A 16,199-nucleotide genomic window follows, 5' to 3' on the forward strand; every position below is an offset into this window, starting at 1 on the left:
TGAGGGGTCTGCAGTGATCCTCTCCACCCTCCTTTTGACCTGTGAGGTGTACAGGTCCTCCATGGAGGGCAGGCTCACACCAATGACCTTCTCTGCAGTCCTGACTGTCCGCTGAAGTCTGTACTTGTCCTGTTTGGTTGCTGAACCAAACCAGACAGTGATGGAGGTGCAGAGAACAGACTTGATGATTCCTCTGTAGAACTGTATCAGCAGCTCCTGGGGCAGGTCGAACTTCCTGATCTGGCACAGGAAGTACATCCTCTGCTGTGCCTTCTTGATGATGGTCCTGATGGTGGACGTCCACTTCAGGTCCTGGGAGATAGTGGAGCCCAGGAACTTGAAAGACTTTACTGCTGATACAGTGCTGCCAAGTATGGTGAGGGGCAGTAGGGTGGGAGGCATTTCCTGAAGTCAATTCAGTGTCATTGTAAACATAATGTTCATTTTATGTAGCAAAGCAGGTTGGGTGTATAGCATGGCAGACTTTCAGTATTTTCCATATCCAGAATCCAAAACAAAATGCTTTTGTTTAGTTGTCTAACTCAAAATAAGCCTTTCACGGACTAGTTTGCTAATTACCTGCATCTGTCATGAGCTAAATGCTAATGATAGCATGCTAACACTGACAATGCCAACATGCTGATGTTTAGCATGTAAGCTATGTTTTGCTCACTATATCATGTTAGCAGATTGGATTATTTCAAGGGAGAGCAGACGTCTTTTTTACTGCTCCTCTTGTCTGTTCTACGATTTATCACATCTTCTACATTTTCAAGTCTTTGAACAAATTCTACAGCTATTAAAATGCCTCCAAGAGGGAAAAGGGCTAATAAATCAGAAGCAATCGAGGATGTTGAAGCAGAAGAGGATTATATTTCAGCGGCGCAAGTAACAGAGATGTTGAGCACCTGAAGGACACCGGATTGGTTTGACTGCAGCTTTTTGGCTTGTTTGTGCCTCTCTGCTGCATTTTTTGTATCTGTTCTAAGTGGGAGAGAAACGGGAAGACACAGAAATTGATAATTTGATCAAAATTGGTAAATATTAACAAAGCAGTTACTGTGGAAAGTGTTTTTTACAAATCTGTATACAAAGTGGGACTGAAGTACACACATTCTTTTATCAAGTTTATTAATCACTGATTATGGAGTACAAATTGAAATATATGTCAAAGCATCCAGGTGAAGGCTGCGAAGAAAGAAGAAAGCCTACAGATGGCTTAAAGTCAGACATTTTCAAACCTAGAAGTGTAAATGTTACTATTTAACCTTCTTTATACTCTGTGTGCCAAAAAAGGCTTTTATTACAGCTGTATTTACCAGATTAAATCCTACTCTGCATGTTTTGAACCTCCACTAATCTGTATCACTTGTTGTATCTTTTGCATTGATCTTCCTGGCTTTTACTTCTTTAAGACACTCTGTGATTGTTTTGGTTTATGATTTATAGAAGTAAATAGTGAGCACTCCCTTCTCTTTTCTTCAGGTATGACTCCTTCACAGGAGTGCCAGTGTGCCAACAGAACCTGTCACTGGAGAAGGCCAGCATCCTCTTCAACATGGCTGCCCTGTACTCTCAGATTGGTACCCGTAGTAACCGACAGAGAATGGATGGCCTGGAGGAGGCCATCACTTCTTTCCAGAAAGCTGCAGGTAAAAAGAGATCAGTGTAGTAAACTGGGCTAGTTAGAGAAATCTTCTCTCAGCCTTGAAAGGAACTTAGTGTTATTTCCAACATTCAAGGATGTCAAATTAGAATAATTTTAGTTCTTACAACTAGGCTCATCAGTAATCCCGTGCAATATCTGGTTTCAGTAATTCAAACAAGAAATAATAGGGGATATAAAGCGTCTGTGCAAACTGAAGATGTTCCTTTCCCTTTTCAGACAGTTTCTAATGGCCTTAATATTACGCAGGCGCACAATGTTCAGTGAAGCAGAGTCCCAGTCCAGAAGCAGCCTTATTTTCAGAATGCGTGCCAGCCTCTGCCCTCAGACTTCTGTTCCATGACTGAAAATGAATTCAGTTGATGTTTCCCTGGCTTGTCATGTGGGTGAGCTCCAGGAAGTACCGATCATCTGAACTGGTTTCCCAACCCTCAGACAAGTCTTGATGGAATTATGACTTGGCAGTATGAGGAGCATTACAGTATAATTACAGCCCTGGCCAGGTCTTTGGTTTTCTTGCTTTGATTGCTATAATTTAGTAAAAGAATCATGCTGTTATGAGCAACATTGCCACCAGTATGAAGACCCAGTAGTAAACTAGGCTGGGAGGTGACAGGCCATCTACTAATTGTAGATGGGCTGCTGCAGTGCCCTTTAGCCAAGGAAACAAAAGAAGTTTAGAGAATGGGAGGAGCCAGACATAAACTGCAGAACCTTAGAGGAAGAAAGGACTCTGTTATTAAATTGTCTGCAACTCACTGCTACCAGGTTTTTAATCTGTAAAATAAAAGCTAGGCATTTTCAGTTGGACTGCAGATGGTCTTACTGCTTCTGTCAAACATGAAAACTAAATTAGGAAGGCTTGTGTTTTGGCTGAGAGGAACATTGATTCTCAGTGACTGATCTCACTGAGCTTTTCTCTGTTGGTGAATAGTGTGTGTTTGAATGTAACAGGCCCCCAGGAAAGGAAGAAGATGGAGATGATTTTCATAAGAGTCACTGGAACCTTTTAAAACATCTATGTAAGAGTGTCAGTAATTAGGATTACTGTGCCATCCTACTAAAGAGCTCAATCTATCATGTTATGGACCAGCCTTGAATAGGCTCATCGAGTTGGGCCCATAAATATTCACTGTTGCTTGAACTGAATATATCAGAGTAACCTGTTGAAATGTTAGGAGCTATTATATTTTATACTTTTGAGCTAAACAGAATGTGTGAATACAATCTCTGTTATAATCTCTCCATCCACATAAGACCAAAACCCAAACTAGAGTTGTCATCCATTTTTTAATGGCCACAACAGTTGTGGGTGTAAATGACAAATGACAAATTCTGCTTGGATTATCTGTTTGGATTACATGGAATGGTGTGTGTGTTACATAGTTGACTCTGACTTCACTGTGGAAACAGGAAAGAGATTTAATTCCTTTACTTCCCAGCAGGCCTTGAAATACTATCACAACAAAATGCTTAAAACATCATATACTGCTTTCCCACCAAAAGTACAAACCCCAATCCCAGTGAAGTTGGGACATTGTGTAAAACATAAATAAAAACAGAATACAATGACTTGCAAATGCTTTTTGGCCCATATTTAATTGAATACACCACAAAGACAAGATATTTAATGTTCAAACTGATAAACCTTATTGGTTTTTGCAAATATTCACTCATTTAGAATTTGATGCCTGCAACACAGGGACAGGGGCATTTTAACCATTGTGTTACATCACCTTTCCTTTTAACAACACTTAATAAGCGTTTGGGAACTGAGGACACTAATTGTTGAAGTTTTGTAGGTGGAATTCTTTTCCATTCTTGCTTGATGTATGGGGTCTGCGTTGTCGTATTTTGCACTTCATAATATGCCACACATTTTCAATGGGAGACAGGTCTGGACTGCGGGCAGGCCAGTCTAGTACCCGCTCTCTTTTACTACGAAGCCCCTGTTGCCCCTGTCCCAGCGCTTTTGGAATGTGTTGCAGGCATCGAATCCAAAATGAGTGATATTTGCAAAAACCAGTACATGTTATCAAATAAATATCTTGTTTTTGTGGTGTATTCAAGTAAATGAGTCAAAAAGCATTTGCAAGTTATTGTATTCTGTTTTTATCTCTTTTACTACGAAGCCCCTGTTGCCCCTGTCCCAGCGCTTTTGGAATGTGTTGCAGGCATCGAATCCAAAATGAGTGATATTTGCAAAAACCAGTACATGTTATCAAATAAATATCTTGTTTTTGTGGTGTATTCAAGTAAATGAGTCAAAAAGCATTTGCAAGTTATTGTATTCTGTTTTTATTTACATTTTACACAATATCCCAACTTCATTGGAATTGGGGTTTGTACGTGTATACATGGGTTTTTTATTTATTTATACCTGGCTAAACCAGCCTTTACCTGGCTTTTGATGGCATTCCCACTGCCGACTGACCCAGCTTGGCTCTACAGTAGATGAGCTTCTTTCCTCTCTGGTAAGTCTTATTTGACGTCATCACATTGGTGATGTCAAATACGTGTGCCGGTAAACATTTTTATAAACAAAGCAGCATGGAAGATAGTGAGACAGTCGGCGTTATTTCTTTGTATTTACATCTGTTCATCTTTCCAAAATATAGAAACTTAGTGTAGATTGAACCATGTTAGAGCATTGATTGAACAAAGACTGAGGGAATTTATGGGTGAGCGGGCTGATGACGATGCGCGCATCATTGTGTATGTTTGTGGGTTTAGCCAAGTTTGGCATTCTTTCCAAGCCGAGGCAAAGAAGATAATGACCCGTGTTTATTGCAGAGCCATTTGTCCAAGTAGTTGCATTACCACTGCCGTCAAAAGCCAAGGCGAGGTGACTTTACATGGGTTTTTTGGGCGGTGGGAAAGGGGCTTTACTGTGTACAGTAATTGAAGTACTTTAGTTCTCACAAATAAATAGGATGTAGCTTATTCCAGGTTGCATGTTTGTTTTTAAACATGAAATGACTTTGTTATCCTGACCAAAATGTCTTTAGTTCAGATTGCCATGCAAGTTGGGACTGTCTTGACAGAGAAGATGAATGAGGCTGGTCTTCTCTTGCTGCTGTTTTGGCACAGAACCTCCCAAATGAACTAAATGATTGGTCACTATGATTATTATATTTTATTAAGTTGGAATAGTGTGGTTTGGAGCTGTACTGACCTCTTGCTCTCCCCCAGGCATCCTGAACCACCTGAAGGAAACGTTCACCCACACTCCCAGCTATGACATGAGTCCTGCCATGCTCAGTATGTTGATACGGCTGATGCTCGCTCAGGCTCAGGAGTGTCTGTTTGAGAAGACTGCACTGCCAGGGATTCGAAACCAGTTCTACTCCTTGATGAAAATGGCCCAGGAGGCTGCAAAGGCAAACAGCAAAGCACACACACAGTCCTCACATTATATATATATACACTATTCTTTCTTTTAGCTGTGGACTCAATACAATAAACTATAGTTAAAAAGAATGTAAAGTGATAATGTTACCATGGTCAGATTCTTCACATCTGTCGGTGATTTTATTCAGATCAGTGCTTTTAAAGACCTCTCAGTAACTTTATCTTCCTTTTCCTACCAGGTCTCAGAAATCTACGACCAGGTCTATCAGTCCATGATCCAGACACCAATTAAAGACAATGTCCCATTGTTCTGGTCCACAACGTCGCAAGTCAAAACCAACCACTACCGCTCCATGGCACACTACTTTGTAGGCTCAGCACTGCTTGACCACCAACGTAAGGAAAACAATTTTTAGAAAAGTTAATCAGTTCACAGATTCTCTGTCTAAAAGTTGACTGAGAAAAGCTGAACTGGATTTAGACTTGGAGAAATCTGAGAATGAAAGAACTACCTGAAAAAAACCATAGTAAATTGCTGTGGTGATCCGTTTAAAAATAGTTTAGTAGGGAAGGGACAATATATTGAAATTCATCCTCCACCTCCACTCCATCTGGACACCACCTCTAAGTTTTATTGTACAGTACTTGTTTTATGATATTAGTATGGCTGTGTGCCACTGAGATATAAAACACTAGTGGTAGTTATAAGATTTTAGCTGCCTGATTTTGAACACCTTGGAAAACCTGATCCTTCTCTTAAAGTGATGTATGGGTCACTGCATTGGTCATGTCAGTTGGCAGGACTGAACCACAGTCAGCCACAATGCTATTACATAACGGCTATTTAGACAGACACACACACTGCAGTGTTTCCTCGATCTCTGATCTGTGGCTACGTGGAGAGAGAGAGATGGTTGGGGACAGTGAAACTGAATGGAAGTACTGTAGACTGCTGGAGCATTACACTGATGTAGCCTCTTGATGCTGCCTACTTAATCAAGTGGCAGAGAGAATGAGAGACTGAGTGAGAGAGGAAGGGAAGGGATGTGAGTGAACAAAAACCCTGCAGTGATTTCTCAGTAGTGCCATTGATCATCAAACCAATTTAAATATTAGACAAAGATAACCCAAGTAAACACAAAATGCAATTTTTAAGTGATTAACTTATTTATTAAGGGAAAAAACTATCCGAACCTACATGGCCCTATGTGGGAAAAGTAATTGCCCCCTAAGCCTAATAACTGTTGTGCCACCCTCAGCAGCAACAACTGCAATCAAGCGTTTGCTATAACTGTCAATGAGTCTTTCATATTGCTGTGGAGGAATTTTGGCCCACTCTTCTTTGCAGAATTGTTTTAATTCAGCCACATTGGAGGGTTTGAGCATGAACCACCTTTTTAAGGTCACACCAAAGCGGACTTTGAATAGGCCACTCCAAAACCTTCATTTAGTTTTTTTTTTTATTTTTTTTTAAGCCATTCAGAGGTGGACTTGCTGGTGTGTTTTGGATCATTGTTCTGCTGCAGAACACAAGTGCGCTTCAGCTTGAGGTCACAAACTGATGGCCGGACATTGTCCTTCAGGATTTTTTGGTAGAGAGCAGAATTCGTGGTTCCACCAATCACAGAAAGTCATCCAGGTGAAGCAGCAAAGCAGCCCCAAACCATCACATCACCACCATATTTGACTGTTGGTATGATGTTCTTTTTCTGAAATGTTGTTACTTTTATGCCAGATGTAACGGGATGCACACCTTCCAAACAGTTCAACTTTTGTCTTGTCAGTTCACAGAATATTTCCCCAAAAGTCTTTGGGATCATCAAGATGCTTTTTGGCAAAAGTGAGACGAGCCTTTGTTGTTTTTGGTCAGCAGTGGTTTTCGCCTTGGAACTCTGCCATGGATGCCATTTTTGCCCAGTCTCTTTCTTATGGTTGAGTCATGAACCCTGACCTTAACTGAGGCAAGTGAAGCCTGCAGTTCTTTAGATGATGATTTCTTTTGTGACCCCTTGGATGAGTCGTCCCTGCGCTCTTGGGGTAATCTTGTTAGGTTGGCCACTCCTGGGAAGGTTCACCACTGTTCCATATTTTCTCCATTTGTGGATAATGGCTCTCACCGTGGTTCACTGGAGTCCCAAAGCTTTAGAAATAGCTTTGTAACCCTTTCCAGACTGATAGATGTCAATTACTTTGTTAAAGATCAAAAGATAAAGATCAAAGATTTTTATTGTCAATTCACTATATGTGCAGGGCAATACAGAAAAATTGAAATACTGTTTCTCCCTCACCTAATGTTGAATGTCCATACATTTAATAACTAAAATAGAATAAAAGTAGAATAAACACAGAATTAATAGAATATGAAAACTGAATTCAAGTAATAAGGATAAACTAAATGGTACAACCTAATAGGCTATGATGAAACTCAAAGCCATGTGCAAACAGTGACAGTAGTGCAAATAACAACAAGGTTAATTTGTTCCTGAATTTCTTTGGATCACAGCATGATGTCTTGCTTTTTGAGATCCTTTGGCCTACTTCATTTTGTCAGACAGGTTCTATTTAAGTGATTTCTTGATTCAACAGGTCTGGCAGTAATCAGGTCTGGCTGTGGCTAGTCAAATTGAACTCAGCTTTCTAAAAAATGTGATTAACCACAGTAAATTAATGATTTAACAAAGCACAGATTCCTTTGTTATTTCCAGACTTATCCTTTGTCTGTAAACATTTAGTTGTGGTCATGATTTTGAGTTTCTTTGTTCATCATTTACTATTTTAGTCTATGAAAGATTCAACTGAAAATTGAATTATACAAGTATGCATAGTTTTCCCCAGTGCTATGAATGGGACAGGACTGAATAGGCAATGGATTGAAGCAGCTTTGAGTTCAGCAGTTCATTAAATGATTCCTGTGGGAACAAGGAGAATAGAGCAATTAACACAGGAATGCAGAATGAGGACTCAGCCCAGAAACGGGTCAGAATGAAGACCACTGCAGTAAACAAATTAACCTCAAACACTGCCAAATAAACACTGTGCAGTGCCTCAGTGAAGCAGGCTAGCCAGCCTTCTAGATGGCTCTGGTGATTTAGATGTACCTGTCAAAGGTGATTAACCAGGAGATGGACAAGAAACATTTTAGTTTTTTTTCCAGTTGCTAACACACACTTTTGGCAACAGGACTCATTGTCTCAAAACACTTAACAGAGTTTAAAAAATCACACACCCAAAGTGCAAGACACACACTGCATAATGAAGCACTACACATAAAACTACAAAAAACTGATCAAAATCAAACTTTTGCACTAAATGCCACACACTTCATTCAAATGAACTGACTTTTCATTTTCAGGAAACGACACACTGCTCCACAAAATTCAAAACACGTTTGTTTTTGGTGGCTTTATACTAGAGGATTCTGCAGGGAAGGATCATTGAAGTGCACAGAAATCTGCACAGAATACAGATTTCAATACACAAACAAAGATTGTTTTTTTTTTTTTTTTCTTTACAGAAAATTAGTTCTACACATAGCACAGCAGATATTACAGTTGTGCAAACAATATATATCAGTAGTACTATTAAAAAAACAAAAAAGCATTTCCATGCAGTGTCCTCCATGGCTACACTGTAATGGAAGAAATGCTTCAGCTGTTACATAAACAGATTAAGGCTTCAGCAGCAACCATATCAACAGCATCATGCCTCGTCCATTGCCTGTAAAAGAGGCCCCAGCTAATTCTCTGCCTCTGCCTCCGGTTAGTCCTGTTAGCACGGTCTCCTCACAGCAAGAAGGTATTGGGTTCGAGCCCGGGCTGACCCGGGGCCTTTCTGGGGCGGCTGTGGCTCAGGTGTTAGACCGGGTCAGTGCCTAACCGGAGAATTAGCGGTTTGATTCCCAGCTTGTCCAGTCAACATGTCGAAGTGTCCTTGAGCAAGACACTGAACCCCCAGTTGCTCCCGGTGATGTCACCAGTGTGTGAATGCATGAGTGCTTGGCAGTGCGAATGGGTGAATGGCCAAATAATGTGAAAGCACTTTGAGTGTGCTGTTGTAAAAGCGTAGAAAGGCGCTATACAAGTATAAGACCATTTACCATTTCTGTGTGGAGTTTGCATGTTCTCCCTGTACCTGCATGGATTCTCGCCAGGTAGGCTTCCTCCCACAGTCCAAAGACAATGCAGTTTAGGTTGATTGGTGAATCTAAAGTGCCCATAGGAGTGAGTGTGTGTGTGTGGTTGTTTGTCTCCAAGTGGAGACAATGGAGATAATGAATGGATATATATAATTCATTGTGTTCTCTATGTGTCAGTGGGCCCCACCGATGATGAAGACCAACAGGAGAAGACCTTGTCACAGGTCTACGATTGCTTTCCAGAGGGACGTTCGCCTCTGGACATCCTGAAGAAAAAAGATGAACGTAAACACATTGGTAAGAGTGAGCATAGAGGCTGAACACAGCAGACAGCTGAAGATAGAGTGCTGCTAATGCTAGACTTGACTCTCCCTGTTCATCTCAGTCCATCTTCTCTCTCCTTTTCATTTTCTAGTTCTCTTCTCCCTTTTCTCCCTCACGCTGTCTCTTTTATTGCAAAATTTCCTTCCTCTCTCCAGGTAAAGCACACATTAGACGGGCAATCATGGGTCATGAGGAGGCTCTGAGGATTTACGGATTGTGCCACAACACGCATAAGTTGGATGTCCTGCAGGAAATTTTAAAAGCCAGCCACCAGCGCTCACTCAACAAATACAGTGAAAATGACAGTGAGGAAGAATTCACAGACTACTCCGAGGCCCCCGATATCATCTGTGAGTTTTACAAGGAGGCAACACCACCACTAATGAAAGTATCCTATTTAAATAAACAGTGGGTTAGGATAAGTATGGAGTTTATTTAAGTCTCCATTAAGTGTCACTGAGGTGGGAGCTATTCTTTCTGTGGTTGACATAGAAACTGACCAGTCACCTTAGTATCACCACAACAAACACTTCACAAATGACGTTAAGGGCAGTGACCATTGTGTTGATTTGTGAGTTTGTCTCTCAGGAAACGGTTTGTTGTGTACCCCACCTGCTGCAATCAGATGTGATAAGTGACATTTCTTTCCAGGTACAGATGATGTAATGTTTGCTCTGCTAATCCCTGCCCACATTGCTAGAGGGTGACAGCTGAAATGTAGTTACTGTAAACATTGTAGAATGACAGCTTTGTTTCCCCCCTTTCTTTCCAAAGCTAAAACAGAGCACAAAGCAGAGATGGAGGTTCCTGCAACCATAAAGGTGAAAGTCACCGACTTTTTCCAGAGGCTGGTATGTGGGTTACTAATCTTCTTCCACTCACAAATGTTTTTCAGACATATTGGTTGGTTTATCCAGCAAATGCTGTGAAATGGCTCTGGATTTGTGTTTTAGATGCTTAAAGTGTAACAGCTAGAGTCTATTTTTGTTATTTCTGAATACAACCAACCAAGGATGAGTCTCCTGGAAGCTTTGGCACATTTGACCACCAGCCCTTCTAAAGTTTTTTCTTGTTTTCAAAGTCTCCTGGACATTCATCTAAAACAGCAAATGTGAAACTAACACTAACCATGGACAGAGGTGCTCTGATCCTGGCTTCAACTCTACTCAGGTTGTTGTGATTAATTTTGAGGCAGGTAGCAGGAGTTGAAAATATCTACTGAAGTTGGTGTTGGTTATTTACCTGAAGATTTCCAGCTGGGGTCTCTTAAACCCCTTTAAAAGTCACCTTATATGCATGTTATTCCCCTACAACCTTTGAGGTCATATTACCCTACTGTTTACATAAATACTGTATGTTGGTGGCTGGGAGAGGGTACCAGCATTCTCTGGTCATGTCCTCTGAGAGACACATTCAGTTGCAAGCATGTCATTTCTTTGACCTACAGTACCACCGTTTACAACAGGTTTAAGGAATCTTTGTGAATAAGTACCATATCTCTGTAGTAAAAGTATACCTAGCTCTTCACAGTCTCAGCAACAAGACTGTAATCCCTTGAGGTCTGCGGAGAATTGAGAGGCTGAAAAATTAAATCCAGCTCTCTGTCTCCAAACAGCCACTATGGTGATAATTAAAGGAGCTGGAGCAACAGGCATTATCTTGGTGATACATAGGATTGATAGTCAGGTTTTAATGGAGGAGAGACCTTTCCAACAGACAAGAATGCAAGATATCATTTGGCTTCAGCAGTCTAAATGAAAGAGAAGGGCATGTCTATGATAAGTCTTGTCCCCCCCCACCCCAACTGTCTCCGCTCAGGGCCCTCTCTCAGTCTTCTCAGCCAAGCAGCGATGGACAGCTCCACGGACAGTACGACTTTGTCCAGAAGACAGAGACCTTGGTTTCACCCTGAAAGGAGAATCACCAGTCCAGGTGGTTTCACTGGATCCTCTCTGCCCAGCTGCTGTGAGTTTACCCTATATTTCTTAGCTGCCAAAATTTGATTTGTAGTTAATTAAATACAAAATATTTGTATAGTTCTCGTGACTGTCTTTTTGTCCTTTTTTACTTTTGAATGATGAACTGTGATATACTGGATATTATTGGATAAACTGGAAAACTTGGATTTTATTTTAAAGGTATATTTTACATATATAAAAAAATTAAATAAAATTCCCCACTTGCCCCACTTCAGGGCAGTCTTATATTCCTTCCTTCAAGCTTGGGTCCTCTACCAGAGGCCTGGGAGCTTGAGGATCCTGCGCAGTATCTTAGCTGTTTCTAGGACTGCACTCTTCTGGACAGAAATGTCAGATCTACTATGTCCGGTTGGTTGGCCATTACCAGTTTGTCAGTTTGTATCTTGAAGTCCCACAGGATCTGGTCATTCTCAACCACCTTCAGAGGTGCATCCCATTTTGACTTTGGGACTTCCAGCCTGTACTTGGCACAGATGTTTCTGTACACTGTGCCAGCCACTTGGTTATGGCATTTCATGTATGTCCTGCCTGCTAGCATCTTGCACCCCACTGTTATGTGCTGGATTGTCTCAGGGGCATCTTTGCACAGCCTGCACCTGGGGTCCTGTCTGGTATGGTAGACCCCGGCCTCTATTGATCTTGTACTTTGAGCTTGTTCTTGTGCTGCCAGGATTAATGCCTCTGTGCTGTCTTTCAGTCCAGCTTTGTCCAGCCACTGGTAGGATTTTTCGATATCAGCCACTTCTACTATTTGATGGTGGTACATACCGTGCAGAGGTTTGTCCTTCCATGAGGGTTCCTGAAAACTGCTCTTCCTTCCCTAGTTCCTCTGGTTTCTGCTGCCTGAGGTATTCACTAAGCACGTCATCACTCGGGGCCATCTTCCTGATGTATTCGTGGATCTTTGTTGTTTCATCCTGGATAGTGGCTCTGATGCTCACTAATCCTCGGCCTCCTTCCTTCTGCTTACTGTACAGTCTCAGGATGCTGGATCTGGGATGAAACCCTCCGTGCATTGTAAGGAGCTTCCTTGTCTTGATGTCAGTGGCATTCTGCCCCTCTCCATGACACTCTGCTGCCTCCAAAACCTCTAATATAATTCCTTCCTCTCTACCCTCTGTTTTCAAGAATCATTCTGTAAATTAGCCCCACCTGCCACCTAGTGAATGATAGAAGAAAATCTTTTCAAATCAAGAGTAGGCATTTTAAACAGCCAGTCATGTAGGAGCTCTTGTCAGGCAAAAGTCTGAAATCAGAGACCATGTTGTTTAGTGCAGAGAGAATGGAACAAAAAAAGAGCACAAACTATGGTTAACATTGGTTTGGCTTTTTGAGATGGAGATTGTTAAAAGGTGAATAAGATTCAGATGTGTCGATCTTTCTGGATGAGTTAACATCTAAAGTATCTAAATTTCTTGCCCAGCAAACACCCAATGTCCATGTGGCATCTACATAAAGTTGCTTGGACATTTTTTTTTGAACATTTGTGAGACGTGCAATAGATTTTCAAACCCTGATGTCTGGATATGACTCATTTTGATGTCTTTGGATGTCTAATACAAGTTCATTATTATGACGTCTAGCATGGACCACCTTTCTTTTGGATATCTCTGACATATACCCACTAAACAGAAAGACGTGCCAAGGATGTCTAATTGAGATCTGTGTCAGACATTGAAAAAGTGGTCCCCTGAGTAGCCAGAATGAAAGTATATGCGTCTTCTTATACAGTGCCTTGCAAAAGTATTCATACCCCTTGAGTTTTTCCACATTGTGTCACATTACAACCACAAACTTAAATGTATTTTATTGGGATTTTATGTGATAGACCAACACAAAGTATCACATATTTGTCAAGTGGAAGGAAAATGGTGCATGGTGTTCAAGATTTTTTACAAATAAAAATCTGAAAAGTGTGGCGTGCATATGTATTCAGCCCCCTTTACTCTCATATCCCTAAATAAAATCCAGTGCAACCAACTGCCTTCAGAAGTCACCTAATTAGTAAATAGAGTCCACCTGTGTGTAATTCACTCTCAGTATAAATACAGCTGTTCTGTAAAGGAGGTTTGTTAGAGAACATTAGTGAACAAACAGCATCATGAACACTAAGGAACACACCAGACAGATCAGGGATAAAGTTGTGGTATGAATACTTTAGCAAGACACTATACAGTCAATTTGGACATCCATCAGGTGTCTTCAGAAGGTTCAAAATGAAAGTGGATGCAACTCAAAACCAAGGGTGAAATCCTCAATCTGACTTTGTGGCTTTCTCCCAGTTACTCTTTCATTCATACCTTATGCCGCACACAGCGTGCACTCCGTTGCACAGAATTGGCACCCGCAAGTGTTTTGTCCAATCACATATGGATAATGTGAATGGTTCACAGTTTTTCACTGTTTGGTGTTGACTACAGACCCTGCTTACAAAAGACAAGTGATAGAATGACACTCGGATCATCCAGACTAACAAACTAGAGCGTATTCTCCATTAGGGGCCATGGAGATAAACGTCAGCAGCAGAAACAGACTTTACATTTAACTCCAGTGTTGCTGGGATTTAAACAGATTGTTTTACCTGTGAGTGATCATCTGTAGGTCTACATGACACAAGCAGGGCACAGGCTGGCCAAACTCTGGCACATGCTGACCAGTTGTGAGCCCTGTGCACAGCTGACGTGTTCACTGTTGCTGGTTGATATGTAAACCAACATGAAGCAGGAGGAGCTCAGTGAACAATCAGGATGTTTTGGAGTCAGTTTCACATTTTGAGCAGGGATAATTTATTTTCTTCTGACAGCTGAAAAGTGCGTGGTGTCCTCTGCTCCCGCTTGGAGATTATGCCCTCGCTCAAAACACTGGCATATGTTTTAGACCTGTTTTGAATGTCTACTGACCTCCAGTGTAGGTCCCCAAAAGATATTGAACCTCTGCTGGACACCAGTGGACATCCTAAGTCTTCATGTTGGAATCAGGACAATATTTGGTTTTGTACCGGAAACAAATTTCTTGTGCGTAACATACTTGGCCAAATAAAGGCGAATATCCTTATTTCCTGGGAACACTTATGTCACATTAGCTGATTTGCTAAATAACATTTTCACAGTCATTCAGCTAACTTTCTAGCTATTTTGAAAATGTATGCTATTGTGACATTAATCTTACCCCAGTTGCTATTACTGTTGCTGGGTTAATGCATGTTTATGAGTTTTTGAGGGTGTGGTTTGAAAATCCTAAATGAAGGGAGTTACTGCTGCCTCACTTTTTTTATCTCACAGGTAATAGGGCAAGAGGTTCTTCAACCATACTTACACTGGGTAAAGTGTTACAGAAGTCTGGTGCAGTAAAGTGTGGTGAACATGTCAAATGGATGTCCAAATATACAAAGAAAGTCTAGAAATTATGTTGCATAAACGTTCATTTTGGACCATGTGAAGTTGTGTTTTCATCTGGACTGGCGAGGCCTGGAGCCAATCCCAGCCGGCATCAGGTGAAAGGTGGGGTACACCCTGGACAGATCGCCAGTTCATCGCTCCTTTTTTGTCTGACAGCTCATTAAGAGGTGCTGACAAAGAACAGACTCTTATTAGGCCCCGCAGGCTGTGCACCGAAACAGATTAGTGGTTTTTACATAAGCTTAACTAGGCCAAAGTCTTCATAAATTTTTTTCTGCATTCAGCAAGAGTTATATTAGAACTGAGTTGAGTAATTGTCCAGAGTTGTTGACCTGCCTCTTGTGACCAAGTTATCAGAAAGAAATAGCTGAGCACATATAGATAAGACAGATTTCCCACAGCTATGGAGTGTTTTCTCTGCTGATCCCAGCTGGCTCTGGGATGTTAAAGGGGAGTAGGTGAACCAGACTTGGCTGCCATTCAAACAAACTTTCCTCTGTAAATATGTACTCTGTCCTTTGCAGGATTAGGGTGTTTCACTAGCCTTCCTCTAACTTCTGTTCTTCCTCATGTCTTTTTCAGGCTGATGGACTCAATGAAAATGACTACATTGTTGCTGTGGGTGACACTGACTGCAAATGGATGGGTGTGAGTGAAGTCATGCGTCTGCTGAAAGATGTAAACGAGGAGGGGATGGACATCCAGGTGGTCAGCATGATGGACAGCAACCCTCCCATGGTACTGTATCTCATGCCCCCTTCTCTTCCTATTGGCTGAGAGAGAACTCATCTAACTGGTGTGATGGAATTACTAATAGTGAAAGCAAAACTGGTCTTTGTATTAAATGACTGAACAGAGTTACACTTTTTTTTTTCTTGAAGTAGAAAGGATCTATACAGTGCCTTGCAAAAGTATTCATACCCCTTGAATTTTTCCACATTCTGTCACATTACAACCACAAACTTAAATGTATTTTATTGGGATTTTATGTGATAGACCAACACAAAGTATCACATAATTGCGAAGTGGAAGGAAAATGATATGTGGTGTTCAAGATTTTTTTACAAATAAAAATCTGAAAAGTGTGGCGTGCATATGTATTCAGCCCCCTTGAGTCAATACTTTGTTGAAGCACCTTTCGCTGCAATTACAGCTGCAAGTCTTTTGGGGTTTGTCTCTACCAGCTTCTAGAGACTGCAATTTTTGCCCATTCTTCTTTGTAAAGTAGCTCCAGTTCAGTCAGATTGGATGGAAAGCGTCTGTGAAGAGTAATTTTCAAGTCTTACCACAGATTCCCAATAGGATTTAGGTCTGGACTTTGACTGGGCCATTCTAACACATGAATA

General features: G+C 41.2%; 1 protein-coding gene across 1 annotated transcript in view; it reads left to right on the top strand.

Annotated features, from left to right (window-relative positions):
* The window catches only part of rhpn2 (rhophilin, Rho GTPase binding protein 2), a 29,466-nt gene that overhangs the window by 10,063 nt on the left and 3,204 nt on the right, over positions 1 to 16,199 (top strand). The window contains exons 6-13 of the mRNA XM_020617146.1: positions 1,486 to 1,652; positions 4,859 to 5,046; positions 5,257 to 5,413; positions 9,330 to 9,449; positions 9,632 to 9,826; positions 10,251 to 10,327; positions 11,295 to 11,441; positions 15,436 to 15,591. Of these exons, the coding sequence (XP_020472802.1) occupies positions 1,486 to 1,652; positions 4,859 to 5,046; positions 5,257 to 5,413; positions 9,330 to 9,449; positions 9,632 to 9,826; positions 10,251 to 10,327; positions 11,295 to 11,441; positions 15,436 to 15,591 (1,207 nt within the window). The remainder of the gene's footprint in view (positions 1 to 1,485; positions 1,653 to 4,858; positions 5,047 to 5,256; positions 5,414 to 9,329; positions 9,450 to 9,631; positions 9,827 to 10,250; positions 10,328 to 11,294; positions 11,442 to 15,435; positions 15,592 to 16,199) is intronic.

This window comes from Monopterus albus, unplaced genomic scaffold (genome assembly GCF_001952655.1).
Source record: "Monopterus albus unplaced genomic scaffold, M_albus_1.0 scaffold186.1, whole genome shotgun sequence".
In the NCBI taxonomy this organism is placed as follows: Eukaryota; Metazoa; Chordata; class Actinopteri; order Synbranchiformes; family Synbranchidae; genus Monopterus; species Monopterus albus.